This window comes from Cryptosporidium muris, genomic scaffold, assembly GCF_000006515.1.
Source record: "Cryptosporidium muris RN66 scf_1106632373433 genomic scaffold, whole genome shotgun sequence".
Classification (NCBI taxonomy): domain Eukaryota; phylum Apicomplexa; class Conoidasida; order Eucoccidiorida; family Cryptosporidiidae; genus Cryptosporidium; species Cryptosporidium muris.
Window position 1 is genome coordinate 292,067 of NW_002196580.1, and position 18,819 is coordinate 310,885.

Consider the following 18,819-nt stretch of genomic DNA (forward strand, 5'->3'; position numbering starts at 1 on the left):
ATATCTCATTTTAATTATGATTGAATCCTTGATGTAGAATTTGATCTTGAAGGTGGCGAATATTTTACTTCTCCATCTTGATTATTAGATTCATTTAATTGACGTGGTGATAACATTGAGATATTGCGGTTTGCTGTATCTTCTCTATGTGTTAGATTTGGTGAATAATTTCTTCTTCTATGTTCCACTGGAAGTGACCTAGATCGTGACCTCGACCTAGATTTTACTTTATGGTTGTCGTGATAATAGTCAGAGTATGGTGAGCGATATCTCATATCGTTAGATACATATCTTCTATCATGGTCATCATAATGACGAGATCTGGTGCGTGAGGTACTTGGACTTCGTCGCGTATTTTTATCATCATAGCGTACATTAGATGGATATCTACCTCTAATTCTATAAGGAGGTAGTGGTGGAGGACTTTTATTTCTAGAGTATGGACCATTCATACCATTGTGTCTACCAGAAGACGAGTCACGTCTAGAGTATATGCTCTTTGCCATCTCAACTCTAATCGGTCTTCTTCCAAAAATTGTTGAACCATCCATTTCTTGAACTGAAAGTTCGGCGTCTCGAGGATTAGCATATGTTACAAATCCAAACCCAGGTGGATTTCTAGCAACCCATACAGCATCGACAACTCCAAATCTCCGAAACTCTCTTTCAAGTTCACCAGGAGTTATCCATGGATCTAACTGTCCAATAAATACTTTGGTTCTATCCTCTCTTATTTTCATTGATAATAATGGTATATATTATAGTAAAATAGAAAGTGGAATATTGAACTCGAATCTGCCATCTAAATCTTGGGCGGGAAACAGGATAAAACAAAAACTTCATGGTGGTAGTGATGATGGTGGTGCAAAATTTGCCTAATAAGTTTTTGAAAATCAGTTCGTGTTTTTTTTTTTATTTTGGTCATTCTTGGATTCCTCTAAAGAAACCCAAAAGTATCTAGCTCTAAAAGTGATTACTCCGGGGAATTCTATATTAAGAAAGTAGAAATGTCTGCCACTTCTATGAAAAAGTTCTCCCTAGACAACATTTCATCACAAAACCAGCTCAAATCATCAATTCAAAGATCAATCAAAACTGCAATTATAACTCAATATCCATTACTGTCAGATGTCATAGATTACATATTGCCAAAAAAAGGTGCCATTGTACTTGCAAAGTGTTCAAATCACATACAATTTATTGTAGTGGATTCCGTCCCTCTTTTTTTCCAACAACGTGGTAGTCCATGGTACCCAACATTAAGACTACTTCATTTATACCCAGATATGATGCCTACGATGCAAGTAGACAAGGGTGCTATTAAATATGTTCTGAAGTAAGTGACTGAATAGTATAATTGTCTTGGTAATTCCTCAAAGGTTGTATCCAAGAGAGAAAGGGAGAAAAAAAAAAAAAAAAAGATACTCAATTGTACACTTTTGAATTTCTCTTTTTTATTTCACCTTACTGTATTACTATCTCTCCTTTATTTCAGAGGTTCAAACATCATGTGTCCTGGTCTAACTTCTCTAGGTGGTAAAATGGATTTAGTAAAACCAAAACAAGTGGTCAAAATCGTTGGAGAAGGAACCTCCTCTGCCTGTGCTATTGGTTATACATTGATGAGTACTGATGAAATTCAGTCTATTAATAAAGGTGTATGTATTGAAAATGTTCATTATCTGAATGATGGTCTCTGGACAAGTCCCAAGTTCTCTTAATAACAGCTTAAAATCCCATCGTTATATTAAATCAACGATACGATATTGATATGATGAAACATTTATATTGTCTCTTAGAAAGTTTTATTTCCTCGTCCCTGCTTAGTTTTTTCTCTAAAAGTTTAAAAAGATAGACATAAGAGCCTTAATTACTTAGGTGTCCTGCATCACGTTTTCACTCTCTGGATTAATCGATCCTTATCCCGCGCGTGCGGTATAAGGGACTAATTTATATTAAGATTTTCCGATATATTTTCCTTTTCTTTGTTTTTACTACAAAGAAGTTCCCGGCATTATTTATTTAATTATCTTTACTACAGTTTCAGGTAAGAGTTATTGCTGGAAAATCTAATTACTGTAGTGACTTCCTCTTGATTTCCCCTCTTTGAGTTAGTTTCCCTTTTTTCCTTTTGAAATAGACATTTGGGGAGTTAGGTTTATATACAGGGACACATATTTATGGCTATTTTGTACTTCAATATAAAGATTTAGAATGTCTCTGGAATCACCATACTCTGTAAACTTGTCAGATATTATCCAGTATGACAATAATTATGGTGACAAATTAACTAGGTTGCTATCTTATAACGCATCTGGTCCTCCAATGTTGAGTGTTAAGGGTGTATTAAATTTGGGAGGTTCCCCAAGTGACTTTAATAATAAAGTACGAAATTTAATATTAGGAAAAGAGACAGGAATCAATAATACTGACAAGATAACTGCATTGGATGAAGTAGAGATTTCTGTAAATAGTCCTGATAAATTACATGTTGAAAACTGCATAATAGATGCTAATGAAATATTTGATAATGCTACAACTAACAAAACTGACAATCTGAATATTAGTTTTTTAGGACTAAGTAAGATTGAAAAAGATAATTTTGCGAGTACTTCGTATTCTGATCAAGCTAATAAACAGGATGACATGATTCTCAAGTGGAAGCAAAGACTGTATGAGACCATGGGAATACTCGATATTGGGATGGTAAACAGTCTAATACTGAGCAATTCCCAAATTAATGAACCAATTAAATTCAGTGTATCTAAAGAGGAAGAAATGCAGAAACTTCATGATGCTGTTAATAACTGCAGAATTTCCCTCAATATTTTACCTAATGACCATATAACTATTGATGACGACTTGTCATTATCACTTTCAATGTTAAATATTGATACTGAAAAGATAATGGAAGATTCACGTATTGAAATCCTCAAAGACTCACAACACTTATCAAGTAATGAGGATAAAGGTAATACCATAGAAACAACTCAAACAAATATACAGCCAATTACATTTGATCAGTTTTACAAAACGGCATCACCACAAATGAATTTTACTGCTAATGATGTCTTGAAATTTCAGCGGTCATCTACATCGATAAATTTGTCAACAGCACAGTTTCTAACTGATCACCCTTCATCTCATAATCCCAGAAATTTCAACTTACAGCATTATTCTTGTCCTACTAAGACTGTTACTACTTTAAGATTATTAGCAGCTATACGGCATACTAGAGGACAGGTTAAGACATTACAACAACAATATAAAAAGCAGTCTTATAGGCTCTTTGACGTTCAACTTGTCTCTGACTAGGCGCAAGGATATAAGGATCTATATTAGGGAAAAAAAAAGAAAGTAAATTTAGTATAAATTTATGGACCTTATATACAGTCAAGATTATGGTACTTTGGAAATATATAAAATTGTGTGTAGGGCTAGCTTGTTATTATATTTAAGTGAAGAAAAACTAAATGAGATTGATAAGAGGTGTTTATATGGATGCAGTGATTATAAGTTCTCTGCTACATTAAAATTCTATAATTCACAATACTGTTTGAATATAAACCCACAGTATAGTAAATTTGAAAGTGATTTATCCTTTTACTTTAAATTACCAGGATATATCAAAGTAAAAGATTTAATTTCTGTTCAATATTATAGAGAGACAAAATTAACAGGAATAAATCAAAATATATTAAATAGAAATAATAATCTTACTCCATGTATAAGGATTGTATTAAGTCTTGCTCAAAATTCTACGACAAATATGAGCTTAGTTGATAATATAATTAGTGATAATTTTGAATATTTTGAATTGGATAATGTAATTACTGTTAGCCCTAATTTTGAAATTAATAAATTAAAACATATTACTAATAATGAAAAGGAATTTCAAGTCAGAATATTATGTAGAGAATGTACTCATGAAATTGCATCTTATAATAATAAATTATTCTTTATAGCTCCATTACCAACGGAAATAGTTCTAAATTATTCAGAAGCATTAACATGTGATACTTGTTATCCTTTAATATCTATTAAAGAACGAAATAATAAGTATGATTTTAGACCACGTCCAAATTGGATTTGTATAGGACCTCAACATATATCAATTCATAAGATCAATTGTAATGAAATATTTAAGTCAATATTAGAAAGTGAGAAATCAAATCCACATTCTGAATTATCTCTACAAATTCACATTGCAAATAAAATCCATAATCTTTATGGTTATAACACTATAAAGTGTAAACTAAATATTTTATCTTGTCCATCATGTCAAAGTAATATTGGATGGTTTGATTTAAATACTATTTATATTTGGAAATATGCAATTAAATTTGATAAAGTATATAGAAATATTGAAAATTCTATAGTAAAAGAAATTATAAATATATTTAAAAATCACACATTAAATTCTTTATTAGCCTTTTATTTAGAACAAGAATGTAGAGAAAATGGTACTTCCCAAGTTTATATTATAAATAAAAGTGATAAACAAGAAATAAATGAAATATATTCACTTAAAATATTTCAAAGAGATATATTATTGATAGATTTTCCATTATTTATTGATAATATTTCATTAAATAATAATAAAGAATATTTTAATATACATAAAGCTCTAAAAGTTCAATTTTCTAAAATAGAAGATATAAATAATCATATATTTAAAAATATAATGGATTATCCTAATGATAATCTATCTATTGATCATTTAAATCTAAAAATATCTGACATATATAGATCTATAAATATATTTAATATTAAAGAGGTATGTAAGAAGTATAATATAGTGACATTTAGTGAAAAAGAATTCATAGAATTAAAGAAGTATTTAAAAGAAAAGGAAATAGGTGAAATGATTTCAATAATTGATCTATCAATATTTGATGAAGATTTAATATAACCTCAATTTAAGAAATATATTGACTATTTCCTTTTTCTTCTTTAATTATCTTATCACATCATATTAATAAAATATATGCATTTAAATTAATATTAAATATTATTCATTATTGTGTGTATGAAGTCATTAATTTTATATTCTCCCACCTGGATAGATACACACAATATATATAATCAACACATATTGAAATCTACTAATTTACATATATATTCTATTTAATTATTATTCTCTAAATGTCTCATAATAAATCAGATATTCAAGAATGGTTGGATAAACAAATCGCTATGTGGAATGGTTATTCTATTCCAAAAATATCTAATCATAATAAATTTATAAAGAAGTGTATTAAAAAAGAAATAGATATATCATCAAATAGTCAATACATTAATGAAAATAATTGTATTAGTAAAAATGTACAAATAAATTCCATTTCTAATGAAGTTGACTCAAATGGACATCGTCTTAAATTTAAAGATTGGGCTGATCTTCATCAATATCTAAAAAGTTCTCTAGTGAATTGTAAAAAAAATAAAAATCTACTTGAATAATTCTAATTATTAAATTATTGATATTTCTAAATATTCAGATTGAAAGTTATCTAAATAATAAGTTTATTTTAAATATTTAAAATTTATTACTTATATTTTTATCCTGAGCCTCTGTCCAAGCTTTAGCAATAGTCCTCTTCATTTCATCATCACCTTCTTCATACATCTTCTTCATTAAATTTTGAATGCCAGCCATTGGATCTGATGAATCATTTGTATTAAATGTATCTGGTGAGGTAGCTTTTTTTAAGTGATTTTCTTTAAATGACAATTGTAGCCATTTAGAAATATCTTGTTTTGTCATAGTCAACACAATCATATCAGTTTTAACTTTAAAATTACTTTCAGATTCTATAATAGAACCACTTAATTTTATTGAAAGTTTATAATATTTGTTGTTTAAATTAGCAATTTGTAAATCAAAACTATCATTATTAAATTTAACTTTTAAACAATCTACATTATTATGTATATTATTCATCGTAATATATACCTTTACTTTCTTATCACTTTGATCCCAACTATATTGAGAAATTGGTATATATGCATCTAATGGAATATTAGAAGATATATTATTAATTTCGTTTATAGTTGATTTATTATTTACTATATTAGCTGTCCTCTTTTTTGTCTCAGATAATTGAATTTCCATAGCTTGTAATTGTACCTGTAAAACACTCTTTACATTGGATCTTTTACTCTTTTCTATTAGATCCTTTAATTCCTTAATATCTGCTTCTATTTCAATTACACTACTCATCTCTGTATATTTAATAATAAAACTTCTTTTCAATAAATTTTAATTTGACGTGAGACAAAACAAATAGGTATTTAAGCGGTGTCTTATTATAGCCAAATTTATTAATAAAAGATTTAATATTAGGGATCAAATTAAAATCAAATTAATAATAAAGAGGAAAAATAGAAATAAATAAATTTAATTGTTATAAATAAAACTCTTTTTATCTAGACTCCTAATTACTATTTAAAATTGACAAGTAATTCTTCACAATTATATCATCATCTGTACACTTTGTTTTATTTATTATGGTGTCTCCTAAATTCTCATTATTTTCTATTGCAGGAATACGTATTAAACCACTTTGTATATCCATTCTCCATCCATTCTTTTCAATAATCCCCATGATCTCATTAGATGATGTTGGAAGGTCTAATAGTTCTGAGAGTACTAATAAACTTATACAACTGTGTGAATTATTAACCGTATAAACTACTATATTACGTAAGAAATTCTCAAAACCCAAAATACGAGACATCTTTGTAGATAGTAATTGATTTGACTTTAAAAACTTCCACATATAGGTGAATTTACAATCAATTAACATTTCATGTAAGGATAAAATAGGTTTGATCTCTGGATTATCTTGTATAGATAATGGAATCTGATATGTACAAGATAAAAAGTCTGAATTTAATGGGCCTTGTATTAATGCTTTTAATAAAATATCTTGTATTATATCTAATTTCATTTTATTAGGATATATCATATATAATCTTAGAATTGCCAAATTATTTATAATACTGTATTGTTCAAATTTAATTTGATCCCTTACACATTGTTCGAATACTTCCAGATTACATACATCATATCTTGAAGCACTATTTAATAGTACTTGCACTTTATTACTTATTGACATTACTAAAGTACTTAATAAAGTCTATTTTAATTTCTAAGTAAATTATTTTTATGAGATAATTAATTTCCAATAATATAAATACTTCCCATATACTTAATTTAATAGGAATCAGTTATGTATACATATATATACTATATTATATGGTAATAACTATAAGAAATTTTATTATATATATATATAATTCCTCTCTTTTTTCAATTTAACACTTCAAAAAGTAATTTTTATCCTCTAATATATTTGACACTCCGGTATTAAAAATAATAAATTGATACCGCTCAAATAATACTAATAACTCCTCACTATATGTATTTATATTAGGGAATAATTTCAAAGTTATTATCTACTATTAATATCCTATATTTGAAATTATTACTACTTTTTTATAATTAACTAAGGGTATAATTACGGAAAAAAAAGTTCAAAATAAATCACCATTATTTAACTTCTTAATTCAAAATGTATATTAGTGAATGCAGTAAATTACGTATAGGCGGTATTTTAGAATAAGTTTCTATTCTAAGTGATAAATTATTATAGAGTTAAATTACTTTCCTTTTTTAGCATTAATAATTTATTTAAAAATAATAAGGACATTAAATGAAAATGTTAACTTTACATAATAAGGTCAATGATGGTACATATGATCTAGAAGATCAATATGATGAAGCTTTTACTAAACAGATGCGTATGGGATTTATCCGACGTGTTTATGGTTTATTATCTGTACAATTTATATTAACATGCTTAGTAACCACAATTATGTTTACTAAGACGATTAAAGAATATATAATATATAACTACACTACTACTGTTTGGATTGTTTGTATATCTTCTTTATTATCTTTGGCTATTATATTAATATGCAGATTTACCAATACAGACTACATGAGGCAATATCCAATTAACTTAGTCATTTTATTTACAATAACTTTTCTTGAGTCTCTACCCATTGGTTGTTTATGTGTAGTTCTACCTGGTAAAAATATTCTAATTGCATTGATAGCAACGACAGTTGCAGTTATTGGAATGACAATATATGCCTTACAAACAAAATATGACTTTACATCTTACACCTCATTGTTACTTTATGGTTCTATTGGATTAGTTGTTGCATCAATAATAGGTTTGTTTATCCCTTATTCAAGACTATTTGAAATCTTAATAGGTTCATTTGGTGCTATGTTCTATGCATTTGTACTATTAATGGTAACGCAATCAATTATTGGAGAACATGGGAATATGATATATGAAGATGATTATGTGGGTGCAGCTCTAATGTTGCACTTAGCTATTTTAGATATGTTCATATATATTTTGAGAATAGTGAATGCAGTAAGTGTAAATGATCGTTAATATAATAGATATACAAAGATAAGAATCGAGGATAATTGGGAGTCGAAATATTAGAAAAGGAAGAAATAAAGATATAAGGATGATAAGATAGGGTTCAATATGTAGAGATAGGGTGGTTGAAATGGAGATAGTAAAGTACTTAAGTATTTACATTGTAATTACTCGGAAATGCTTTGTATTTATCTTTAGAGTTTATCATTACTATTAAGAAAAGTCAAGGATATGTCCACTTTTAAGGAGAAATAATATTATTAGTACATTAGGTAGTTACTTATAATCTTTTTTTTTTTCTCTTCACTCTTTCACACTATAATTTTTTAAAGAAATCACTACTTAGTGTCTCCGCCAATAATATATTTTTAGTTGACGTTGTGTGACGTCGTTTGTAGGACTCAATTCTAACCTTAAATTTGTTAATAATTGGTGATTATCATTTTAAAAATGTATAGATAATAATGGGGACAACTACATCTCAAGATTTAATAAAGGTATGTTACTTCAAACTATAATTTAGTAGATTTTGATGTAAAACTTACTATTAAATTTTAATAAATTTTGAATGGTTTTGAATAATATTTCAGATAAATGGAGGACTTAGTGATGTTCCAACATGGGCTATTGTTGTAACTTCAATACTAAGTATTCTCTTAGTATGTACACTTGCTGGGTTTTTTATATTATTTTGTAGAGAAAAGGATAAAGCAAAAACTCGGGAGAGAATTGAAAGACAATTTAGAGCGGTTGAAACTAGGAAACTTGCAAGATATCTTCAACAACTTAGAGAAAGGATGGCAATGAGACAAAATTGTCATCATATGCATTCTCATCCACATATACCACATGGATATCCTGTTGGACTTCCTCCTTCTCCTCCTCCTCATCCTACCCCACCTTCACCTCCACCACCTCATACTCCTATTCCAATGTCAATGCGCTCCAATGAATTACCAGTTACACCTATCTCTTCTAATGCTCCTTTAAATTCTCATTCTATGTCTAAATTTGATAATAGGCATCATAGACAAGGTAAACAACCACAAACTAATGATGCTCCAATTGTATTTGGTATGGGAGTACCTCCTCCACAATCTTTTGGTATACAAGGAGTTCAAAGATCTCATTTACCCTTAAATCCTCTAGTAAATACTCATGGTACAATGACTGTTCATATCCCAAGTCCAGATCTAATTCCAGAAGGTCCACCACCAATACCACCCCCAGGATTTGTTACTGTCCCAGTAATATTAAAAGATACAGTTACAGGTAGACCAAGATAAAAAAAAAATTCATTGATAAATTTTAACTAATAAGAATTTTTGATATTTTTATAAGCTAGGGTTTCTTTTTTCTTTTTTTTTTAACTCCTTTTATTAAGTTCTTATTGATATAGCAATATTTCAAATATTTCATTAATTGATATTTAAAGAAGTTATTTTTGATTATAAATAATTATATTAAAGAGATATTCCTAACTTTCATTATATCTTCACTAGTATAATATAAAGTCTTTCAGTTTAAAATTATTAAATATAATAAGAAGCGACTATATTAAGTGATTATTACAGAAGAACAGTAATTAAGATATTTCTAGGATACTTTTAAATAATTCGAAATCAATTTCTTTTCATTATCCAATTTTATTTTAAAAGTTAGTACATGTGATTGATGATACACTCTAATAAATACCGGTATATTTTTCGTTTATGTGGATACCGGTATAAGACTTTTTTAACTACTAAAATCTGTAAGATATACATGTATATTACATGTAATTAAGATTAATAAAAATTTATGAAAAAAAAATATCTTTATCAAATAAACCTTTGGAAGGTTATTTTATTTACAATATATAGATAGTTTTGGGAGGAAAAATACAATAATTTAAAAAAGTAAATAAAATATTATATTACTCAGGATATATTTTTTATTCTCACTTAATGATAAAAAATAAGAAGGTATTACTTACAGAAAAAAATGAAAAAAAACTATATACCTAGTTCGAAAGTGGATCTAGAGTGTGCAACCATAAAGAGTAAGAAACAAAAAGTAAATAATGAAGATATAATAGAATATCCAGAAAGTGATTATTTATTAGATGCAAAGAAGTACAGGTTGAAGTTGGCTGATAGTGGTTTAAATAGTATTTGTAGAGCTATAGTATTGGATTGGTTAATTGGTGTCCATAGAAAGTTTCAATTTAGACCTGCAACATTATATATTAGTATAAATCTATTTGATAGATTTATCATAAATAGCGCAAAGGGGTTAATAAATTGTGATAATTTACAATTAGTTGGTGCTACATGTTTACATGTAGCTTCAAAATATGAAGATATGAATCCTGCAGTATTAATGGATTACTGTATAATGAGTAATTCGGAATTTCAACCTAAAGATATGATAGAAATGGAAGCAAATCTATTAAATTCTTTACAGTTTAAAATAATAGATGGACTATCAGTTTTAGATTATATTGATTATTTTCTTAAACCACTTTATAATGATAAGACAGTTAACTTGCTATCAACAAGTTATTATTCTTGTGCTACTTATATAACAGAATTAGCCTTATTACATCCAACATTGATTTTTTTTCCTGTAAGTCTTATATCAATTTCAATAATTATATTTTTATGTATAGTATATAGTAATGGGTGTAAAGATGAATTAGTAAATAATACTTTCAAGCAGATAAAAAATAAAGTGTTAGCATATGCAAAACAAAATAATTTGGTGAAAGATATTAAACCATGTATACATATTATAACTGGAATTATAAAGGAGCAATTTTTTTTAGAAAAAAAAGTAAAAATATCTGATTCTTCAGAAATTTCTTATCAATGTCAAAAGGACTTGCCATTTATATTTCTTAAAGATTTGACAAGTAAATGGAAAAATACATACAGAACTTTATTTCACCGTATCTCTACTATAAAAAAGTGAATTAAGTGAATATTTATAAATTTAATATAATATAATGTGATTTACATAAACTGTATAGAGAATAAGTAATTAAATATTATTATATTGGATGAATTTGGTCAAGAAAAATATATGGCGGTTTATATTAAGAAGTAATGATTAAGACCGGGTTTTCCCTTTTTTTTTCCTTTTGTTTTCATAATTAAGTTAAGGATTATGAATATTGCATGGTTTTGATTAATGAGAATAGAGAAACTGGGCGATTTAAGAGCTCCAGGTAATGTCCTTTTATCAATAAGTTTTCAACCACATCCTGTAAATGAAAAGTGGGATTTAGAGCGAGTAGCAGTTTGTGGTGAAAATAAAGTTGCTATTTGGGGATTTGAATCTAGTGGTAATCAAAGGATACTATCAATTCTAGAAAGTTCTACAAATTCTAATGTGAAGTGCAGTAGATGGAGTTCAGATGGTAGATTTTTAGCAGTAGTAGATATGGAGCAAATAACAATATATGAATTAAATAAAGATATTGAACAAGATTTTAATAATAGTAATAATGATAGCAATAATATGATAACTTCTGATAATTATATTGAAAATTGGTCAGTTTATACTACATTTGCTTGTAATGGTGTTGATGAGTGTTTTGATATTTGTTGGTTAAGTGGTTCAAAAATATTGCTAAATGGCACTGTATCTGGTTATATAATTGCATATAATATAGATGAAAAGTCTGTTATTGCTAATTTGTTTGTTAAAGATATTTTAGAAGATGGAAGAAGGAAGTCAAATATTATTAAAACTGAAGATGAGGTAGAAGAGATAGGTCATGTTTGTGGGCTCAATGCAGATTGTATGGGTTTATTTGTATCATGTCAAATGACTAATCGAAAACTTTTAGTATTTGAGGTTATATATAATACAGATCATACAAATTCCAAAAGGAATGCAAAATATAGAATTTTTGATTTATCTTTATTAATTGAAGAAGATAGATTATTACGTAACTCACCTTGTATATTAACATATAATAGAAGACCAGTGTTTGATTCTTTAACTAGTATACTAGGATGTCCATATGGTGAAGTAGGTACATCATATTTCTCTTGTTTATTTCCTTTTACAGGGAATTCAAGAAATCAAACTCTTGGATGGTCTGGGTTACAAAAAATGAGAAAGGAGAAATCTGACATTGTATTAATTGATGAAATAGAGGGAGCTAAAGATTCTTTTGATTTTTGGTCTCTGAATTCTAAAGGGAAAATAAATAATTCAAATATTTCGCAATTATGTCAACCATATAGATTAAGAGGTCATTATAGACGTGTTAGAATATGTCAATTTGCACCTGTTGTATTTGCTAGAAATGGTGAATTATTCACTATATTTGCTCAGGGATGTCAAGACGGTAGTTTAAGCTTATGGAAGGTGAAATATGACTGTAATCCTTCACCATTTATAAAAGGAGCAGAATGTTTTTTAGTATTAACTAACTTTATAGATGAACAAGCAAGTATAACAGAAATTGCATTTGATTTCACAGCTTCAGTTTTATTAATTGGCTCTGATGATAATAAAGTTACCTATATATCATTTGAGTTTCATGAATTTGCTTTGGTAGATAATAAATTTTTACAGGATAATTGTTTGGATAATCAATGGAATATGTGGTTTTTTGATTACATTGCTCAACAACCAAAGATTCCCCAAATAATATCAGATATATCAACAATGAAGCAGTCAACTAATTCAAAAGTAATATCATTACCAAATATTACCACGAATGAAATAATAGAATTTCAAGAGAAAAATCAGCATATTATAATTAATAACAAGGGGAATAAAATAAGAAAAATTAAACCAGTAAATTTAACCGAATTGCAAAATGACCAGAAAATAATTAATTTAGATGAAGATATGTCTTTAGAACAAACAAATTCTGAATTAAATATGAAGAAAGGTGAAAAATATTTAGAAGTTAAATATAATCAAAATGAACTATCTCCAATTAATAAATCTAAAGAGGATGTAGATATTAATATTTCAAAATCTTGTACATATAATAATAATTTACATTGGATTAAGAATATAAATATTCCACAAAGATTGGCAATTGAATTTAAAGATGAGATTGATAGTGTATCATATATGTATGCAATCTTTGTTGATAATAACCAAATATTAAACAATGTAAATAGAGATTCTACAAGAATTGAGATCTTATGTATTAGAAAAAGTTTAGAAAAGTATAAAATAGAAGAAGTTAAAGATGATCAAAATGATATATTATGGTACAGATCATTACCATATGGTATGGTTATTACTAATATGATAAAAATGAGACATTTTGTCATTTTAATTTATTCACATCCTTCCATGGAATATCTAAATAAAGTAAATAATTCATATATGGAAATTATTAACATATATTCAGGATCGATCTTATTATGTGATGTAATATTACCATATGTTATTAATATAGGTGTATGCTCAGTTATGGATATTATTATATTAATAATGTCTAATGGTCAAATGAAGATATTCAGAATTCCAATAAATATAAATGAAAGTTTAGGTTTAGGTATAGATTGGAAATTTGAAGGATATTGGGGTCATTTAAATGAATCACCACTTGTTAAAATTGAATGTTTTGTCCCAGAAGATTTCAATTTAATAAATAATGTGAAATCTGATACTAATACCAAAATATCTAAAAAGATTACGATTGATATTCCAATTATCCTATTTTTTTTTAGTGATGGAAAAGTATTTTTATATTCTTCAATAATGGCTAATTTTATTAGAGTTGATGATTTAGAAATGTATGATTCAGCTTTTTGGTCATTTCTGACTCCTAAGCCATATTTTTTATCAAACAGTAATTCAAATGAATATAAATGTACATTTATTGATGAAGATGGAAAGACAAATTTTGATCTATCTTGTAATGATATACATACTGATAAATATCGCCCTCTAAGATCCTTGCAAAGATGTTCAAGGTTATTGAAACTCCGTTATGAAAATAATACATACCAAAATCAAAAAGGTACTTTTATTAATCAAATTTTTAGTTTTATATCAAAAACTCCTCAAAATATCTGGGAATCAACAAAAACACATATTGAACATCAATTATTCTGTTGTTTAATGTTATTTTCGAGAGGTGAATTTCTTTATTGGTTTAAATTATATATTAAATATATAGTCGATAGTTTAAGCTCAGCAATGCTAGAGAGTGTAATTAATTCATGTCTATCAGTAATTAAACAAATTGTATCTATATCTTCTGATAATACTCAAAAAGATTATATTTCATCATTTTGGAGATATTATAATATATTAATAGCAATAAATATTGATCCAATTGATTTGTTATTTCAGGAAATATTACCATCTCTTGATAACTTTAGCTCTTATGCAAGTAAAATTCAATCTTCAAAGTATCAAAATGAATTATTGAAATTTATTGATATAATAAGTAATATTAAGGACAAAGTATTTTCTGAAGTTAATACTATTAGGTCAAAGATTAATAATTTTAATTTGGAGAGTGAAGATTCCATTCCAAAACCTCAAGATTCTATTTCTAAAGATTATCCCACATTAGAAATACTTCGTTCTATATTTTGATGAGAGACATATATTTTATTAAATATCAATTATATGTAGTTTAAACATTATCTATTATTATTTCAATGAAACCTATTCTATTTTTATAAACTATTTGTTAGACGTAATTGATTTGCCTTTAAATAATGTGGTATAGGTATTTAGTGTTAAACTAATCACAAATATAATAGCAGCTGAAGAAGAAGAAGTGATTCTTATGATAATATTCTATAGTATACTGTTAATAGGAATTTAAACATTTCTTCTAAGAACATGGCAAATAAAGATATCTAATGTAACCCGGGCAGTTGAGACATTTGACTGTAATACTAGCTATATTCTAGATTATTTGTTACTGGATTATAGCGCCCTTCTAGACTTAAAGATTAGACTACTAATATTGAAAAGACATCGATAATATTGTGAACACATCTCATTTAATATTAAGATTTTTCATGATAAATTATAGCTTAAAGTGCAGTCTAGTTGCTGCTTGTATTGCAGTCGTGTTTGGGTACAATATTTCCATTGTGAATTCTACAATTCCATATATAATCTTATATTTCGGATTATGTGATGAAAAAGGTTCCTTCTTATCTCAAAGTAATTGTGAAGCTGGTCAATATGCAATTCTCTGGATGTCTGTATTGTATTTCGCTTCAGCATTGATATTTTGTTATGTTGCAAAATATACAGTAAGTAAAAGTCGTGTAAATAGTTTGAGTGTGGCTACAATTCCCTATATAATAGGAGGAGTTATTTGCTACTTTTCTAAGACTTTCAGTATATTCTGCTTTGGTAGATTTATATGTGGAGCAGGTCTAGGTTTAGCTTCAGCAAGTGCAACTTATATATCGGAAATTTCACCTAGTGATAAGAGAGGATCATATACATCACTTTTTGCTTTATGTATCCCTTTTGGACAAACTATATCCTTTATTTTAGGTAGTCACTTATTATCAATGGAAAATTTGCAGCTACATAACAAAGATTATTTTATTAACTATTATAAGTTTCTATATCTACTATTATCAATATTTGGAGTTATATTGTTTTTATCTGTGAAACATTTCTGTTTATATGAGACACCAAGCTTCTTAATATTAAATAATAGGATAGATGAAGCAAAAGAAGTTCTTAATAAGATATATAGTGGCAAGGATGATGCAATACGTGAACTGATTAACTTAACGTCTACAGCAAGTGATAAGGAAACTTGTAATTCAAAATTAACATTTTTAGATTTATTTTCACGTAGATACTTTATAGTACTGGTTGTTTGTATGACTTTATCTATAGGTGTTAGTGCTAGTGGTATTGGAGTTTTTGCACAAAAAGCAACTTCTTTAATGCAGTCAGCTACAAATATTTCTGCAGAATATGTAAAGTATTTAGTTATTTTGATGGGCGTAGTATCTACCACATCGACATATATTGGTGGTCAATTTACAGAAAAATATGGTAGGAGAAATCTAACTATTGTAGGTACAATGTCAATTTTTGCTTCACTGGTTATCCTTGCAATTTTCAATATATACCCAGAAATATTACCCCCATTGGCAACTTCAATTATTTCACTAATAGCTATGTACATATTCTTGATTTCATTTGCTATATCTATTGGTCCAGTACAGTGGGTTTATTTACCAGAAGCATTTCCATCAGAAATAAGAGCAATTGGTATGAGTTTCTGTACAATGTTAAGTTGGGTAACAACATTAATTTATGTATCTTTGTCTTGTATCATTTCCGATTTATCTATCTATTTACTATCAGCTTGCGCGTGTTTACTTATTGTACTTTTATCATATCTATTTATGAAGGAAACAAAAGGGTGTACTAAATCACCTTATGAAGAAAGTGAAATATATGAAAGTGTATGTTAAAAAGTAGCATCTTAATGTCTATGTATTAACTAAATCTATATGTAACTAGTCCTTCTTAACCATATTCTTTCGTCTCATCCGCTCCATATGTAGCATAGCTAGTTCTGAATTTATTCGGGATATAGGAACTTCTGATTTGACTTCATTTGTATCATGTTTAGTCTTTTCTTTATATATGCTAGCTTCCTTACTTTGTAGGCCATTATCCACCAAATTGTTGCTTTCCAGATCCTTATTACTGTTATTTGAGGAATTAGTAGAAGGAAGTCTATTCAATATTTTTCTAGTTGATTCACATTCTAAAAATTCAATAATCTCTGATGAAGCAGATAGTGAGTCAGAAAATTTTTTTGCAACATCCCATACTTTGAGCTGTCTACCTGTTCTAGGTTCAACTACAGCTACATGTGGTAAGTGCGTTACACTATATAAACTACACCATTCACTCCCCTCAGGAGTATTTGAACTTCTTTGCCAAAAAATGAAGTTATAAGTGATAACTTCTTGAACTAATGAGTCATTCCAGATATCTCGATTTAATATCATTGACAAAAATTCTCTTGGGCTTTGTATATTTACTAAAATAAGTTTACCCTCTAGTTTTGCGATTTCTTTTACTGTATTAAAAGGTTCATTTGAAATGATTGATTCAGGAGGGCTAAATATTTGAGTTGAAAAGTCATCTCTTGGAGAAATGACTTCTGAAAGTGCTATTTGGTCCATATAATAGCTGTGAGAATTACTTTGAGCTTGATTCATATAATCTGGTATAAGCTGATCATTAAATGAAGGAATAGGAGTCCTAATATCTTCACATTCTTCTTGAAGTGTACTAGATACTGGATAATTTGTATCATTTGGATTTTCTTGTTCAGTAGCAGCACAAGAAAAGTATTCATTTACTGCATCATTTATATTATTTGGATACAAATCCAGATATTGCTGAGCTATTAGTCTATCTTTACAACCAGTTACAGATAGAAATTGCTCAACTTCATCAGATGAGTACATTATTATTATATGGTGATTTTCCAGTTTGTATTCTTCCTTATAAATATTTACCGCAAAGCTTACAAGAATATATCCTGTTTACAGTAAGGTTGGGGCTACTGTTTAAGAAATTAATACAAAAAATCTAACACTAATTTAATTAGTAATTTAATATTTATAAATTTTATCAATAATAACTAGTACTAATTATATTTAATGGAAGATATATTGGGACTAACTATCAAATATTAGAAATATAATTATCTACATATTAGTTTATTTAAATTTACTTCATATTAAAATCACTAGTAACTTATATATAATACACTACATAATTAAACTATTAAATTATAAAGTATTTAATTAAATAGTAGTTAAAGTGGAGCTTCATAAACAAATAACGATATATTCTTCTCTCTTAGGAATATCTTATTGGATATTAGATAATGGAATTACAAGTTTAACTTTGAAATACTCTAAATTTAGAACAAATATAACTAATAAGGGTACTTCAGTAATATATATAACTTATATTTAGTAATGTGAATTCTCTATAGAATTTTATAAGAAGTAAAAGTACCAGGTTGCAAACTTGGAATCTCGGAAAAATTTTTGAATAATTGGTAGTTCTAGGATTTGATGACATTGAATTTATACTATTCTACTAATAACTTGTAAAAATATGTTACACATCTACTATCATACAACTTATAAATATATTAAGGACTAATTAAATATAGCAAGTAATTTTGATAAGATCTATATTTTGAATAATGGCTAAATAAAAGAAGTGTATGCATTATAAATATATACATAAGTTGACTAGAGTAACAAGTGATATATTTATATAATTATATATTCTGTTTAATACTGTTATTGTATTATGTGATAAATGGGTACTATTCAATGTTTAACTTTTTTTAGATGAGAATTGACTT

At 27.3% G+C, this 18,819-nt stretch overlaps 13 protein-coding genes across 13 annotated transcripts, besides 23 other annotated features; 9 read left to right on the forward strand and 4 right to left on the reverse strand.

Annotated features, from left to right (window-relative positions):
* Nucleotides 1–14: 14 nt before the first annotated feature.
* CMU_032120 (RNA recognition motif. family protein) lies at nucleotides 15–740 on the reverse strand (the record flags this gene model as incomplete). Its single annotated transcript, XM_002142384.1, has 1 exon — nucleotides 15–740. The coding sequence occupies one exon, from the start codon at nucleotides 738–740 to the stop codon at nucleotides 15–17; it is 726 nt and encodes a 241-aa protein (XP_002142420.1).
* Nucleotides 741–1,007: 267 nt separating this feature from the next.
* On the forward strand, nucleotides 1,008–1,721 carry CMU_032130 (translation machinery-associated protein 20, putative; the record flags this gene model as incomplete). Its single annotated transcript, XM_002142385.1, has 2 exons — nucleotides 1,008–1,336; nucleotides 1,496–1,721. 2 exons carry the CDS (start codon nucleotides 1,008–1,010, stop codon nucleotides 1,719–1,721), a joined length of 555 nt encoding a protein of 184 aa, XP_002142421.1.
* A 493-nt stretch (nucleotides 1,722–2,214) lies between these two features.
* On the forward strand, nucleotides 2,215–3,315 carry CMU_032140 (uncharacterized protein; the record flags this gene model as incomplete). Its single annotated transcript, XM_002142386.1, has 1 exon — nucleotides 2,215–3,315. One exon carries the CDS (start codon nucleotides 2,215–2,217, stop codon nucleotides 3,313–3,315), a length of 1,101 nt encoding a protein of 366 aa, XP_002142422.1.
* A 61-nt stretch (nucleotides 3,316–3,376) lies between these two features.
* Nucleotides 3,377–4,912, forward strand: CMU_032150 (uncharacterized protein; the record flags this gene model as incomplete). The annotated part of the gene is made up of 1 exon (XM_002142387.1): nucleotides 3,377–4,912. The coding sequence occupies one exon, from the start codon at nucleotides 3,377–3,379 to the stop codon at nucleotides 4,910–4,912; it is 1,536 nt and encodes a 511-aa protein (XP_002142423.1).
* Nucleotides 4,336–4,408: a sequence feature (AT_rich).
* Nucleotides 4,567–4,618: a sequence feature (AT_rich).
* Nucleotides 4,656–4,686: a sequence feature (AT_rich).
* Nucleotides 4,753–4,774: a sequence feature (AT_rich).
* A 60-nt stretch (nucleotides 4,913–4,972) lies between the features above and the next one.
* Nucleotides 4,973–5,016: a sequence feature (AT_rich).
* Nucleotides 5,017–5,145: 129 nt separating this feature from the next.
* On the forward strand, nucleotides 5,146–5,460 carry CMU_032160 (uncharacterized protein; the record flags this gene model as incomplete). Its single annotated transcript, XM_002142388.1, has 1 exon — nucleotides 5,146–5,460. The coding sequence occupies one exon, from the start codon at nucleotides 5,146–5,148 to the stop codon at nucleotides 5,458–5,460; it is 315 nt and encodes a 104-aa protein (XP_002142424.1).
* Nucleotides 5,236–5,337: a microsatellite.
* Nucleotides 5,433–5,562: a sequence feature (AT_rich).
* On the reverse strand, nucleotides 5,537–6,220 carry CMU_032170 (CS domain-containing protein; the record flags this gene model as incomplete). The annotated part of the gene is made up of 1 exon (XM_002142389.1): nucleotides 5,537–6,220. The coding sequence occupies one exon, from the start codon at nucleotides 6,218–6,220 to the stop codon at nucleotides 5,537–5,539; it is 684 nt and encodes a 227-aa protein (XP_002142425.1).
* Nucleotides 6,221–6,314: 94 nt separating this feature from the next.
* Nucleotides 6,315–6,416: a sequence feature (AT_rich).
* Nucleotides 6,417–6,434: 18 nt separating this feature from the next.
* CMU_032180 (SAC3/GANP family protein) lies at nucleotides 6,435–7,118 on the reverse strand (the record flags this gene model as incomplete). The annotated part of the gene is made up of 1 exon (XM_002142390.1): nucleotides 6,435–7,118. The coding sequence occupies one exon, from the start codon at nucleotides 7,116–7,118 to the stop codon at nucleotides 6,435–6,437; it is 684 nt and encodes a 227-aa protein (XP_002142426.1).
* Nucleotides 7,119–7,275: 157 nt separating this feature from the next.
* Nucleotides 7,276–7,301: a sequence feature (AT_rich).
* Nucleotides 7,302–7,680: 379 nt separating this feature from the next.
* Nucleotides 7,681–7,706: a sequence feature (AT_rich).
* A 9-nt stretch (nucleotides 7,707–7,715) lies between these two features.
* On the forward strand, nucleotides 7,716–8,471 carry CMU_032190 (uncharacterized protein; the record flags this gene model as incomplete). The annotated part of the gene is made up of 1 exon (XM_002142391.1): nucleotides 7,716–8,471. The coding sequence occupies one exon, from the start codon at nucleotides 7,716–7,718 to the stop codon at nucleotides 8,469–8,471; it is 756 nt and encodes a 251-aa protein (XP_002142427.1).
* Nucleotides 8,472–8,926: 455 nt separating this feature from the next.
* On the forward strand, nucleotides 8,927–9,748 carry CMU_032200 (uncharacterized protein; the record flags this gene model as incomplete). Its single annotated transcript, XM_002142392.1, has 2 exons — nucleotides 8,927–8,959; nucleotides 9,053–9,748. 2 exons carry the CDS (start codon nucleotides 8,927–8,929, stop codon nucleotides 9,746–9,748), a joined length of 729 nt encoding a protein of 242 aa, XP_002142428.1.
* Nucleotides 9,008–9,028: a sequence feature (AT_rich).
* Nucleotides 9,331–9,388: a sequence feature (CT-rich).
* Nucleotides 9,745–9,802: a sequence feature (AT_rich).
* Nucleotides 9,803–9,862: 60 nt separating this feature from the next.
* Nucleotides 9,863–9,930: a sequence feature (AT_rich).
* Nucleotides 9,931–9,984: 54 nt separating this feature from the next.
* Nucleotides 9,985–10,007: a sequence feature (AT_rich).
* A 233-nt stretch (nucleotides 10,008–10,240) lies between these two features.
* Nucleotides 10,241–10,277: a sequence feature (AT_rich).
* A 61-nt stretch (nucleotides 10,278–10,338) lies between these two features.
* Nucleotides 10,339–10,380: a sequence feature (AT_rich).
* A 65-nt stretch (nucleotides 10,381–10,445) lies between these two features.
* Nucleotides 10,446–11,414, forward strand: CMU_032210 (cyclin, N-terminal domain-containing protein; the record flags this gene model as incomplete). The annotated part of the gene is made up of 1 exon (XM_002142393.1): nucleotides 10,446–11,414. The coding sequence occupies one exon, from the start codon at nucleotides 10,446–10,448 to the stop codon at nucleotides 11,412–11,414; it is 969 nt and encodes a 322-aa protein (XP_002142429.1).
* An 8-nt stretch (nucleotides 11,415–11,422) lies between these two features.
* Nucleotides 11,423–11,450: a sequence feature (AT_rich).
* Nucleotides 11,451–11,633: 183 nt separating this feature from the next.
* CMU_032220 (uncharacterized protein) lies at nucleotides 11,634–15,026 on the forward strand (the record flags this gene model as incomplete). Its single annotated transcript, XM_002142394.1, has 1 exon — nucleotides 11,634–15,026. One exon carries the CDS (start codon nucleotides 11,634–11,636, stop codon nucleotides 15,024–15,026), a length of 3,393 nt encoding a protein of 1,130 aa, XP_002142430.1.
* Nucleotides 11,936–11,993: a microsatellite.
* Nucleotides 14,577–14,600: a sequence feature (AT_rich).
* A 434-nt stretch (nucleotides 15,027–15,460) lies between the features above and the next one.
* On the forward strand, nucleotides 15,461–16,891 carry CMU_032230 (hexose transporter, putative; the record flags this gene model as incomplete). Its single annotated transcript, XM_002142395.1, has 1 exon — nucleotides 15,461–16,891. The coding sequence occupies one exon, from the start codon at nucleotides 15,461–15,463 to the stop codon at nucleotides 16,889–16,891; it is 1,431 nt and encodes a 476-aa protein (XP_002142431.1).
* A 45-nt stretch (nucleotides 16,892–16,936) lies between these two features.
* Nucleotides 16,937–17,902, reverse strand: CMU_032240 (uncharacterized protein; the record flags this gene model as incomplete). The annotated part of the gene is made up of 1 exon (XM_002142396.1): nucleotides 16,937–17,902. One exon carries the CDS (start codon nucleotides 17,900–17,902, stop codon nucleotides 16,937–16,939), a length of 966 nt encoding a protein of 321 aa, XP_002142432.1.
* A 131-nt stretch (nucleotides 17,903–18,033) lies between these two features.
* Nucleotides 18,034–18,078: a sequence feature (AT_rich).
* A 134-nt stretch (nucleotides 18,079–18,212) lies between these two features.
* Nucleotides 18,213–18,251: a sequence feature (AT_rich).
* Nucleotides 18,252–18,718: 467 nt separating this feature from the next.
* Nucleotides 18,719–18,741: a sequence feature (AT_rich).
* The last annotated feature ends 78 nt before the right edge of the window (nucleotides 18,742–18,819 follow it).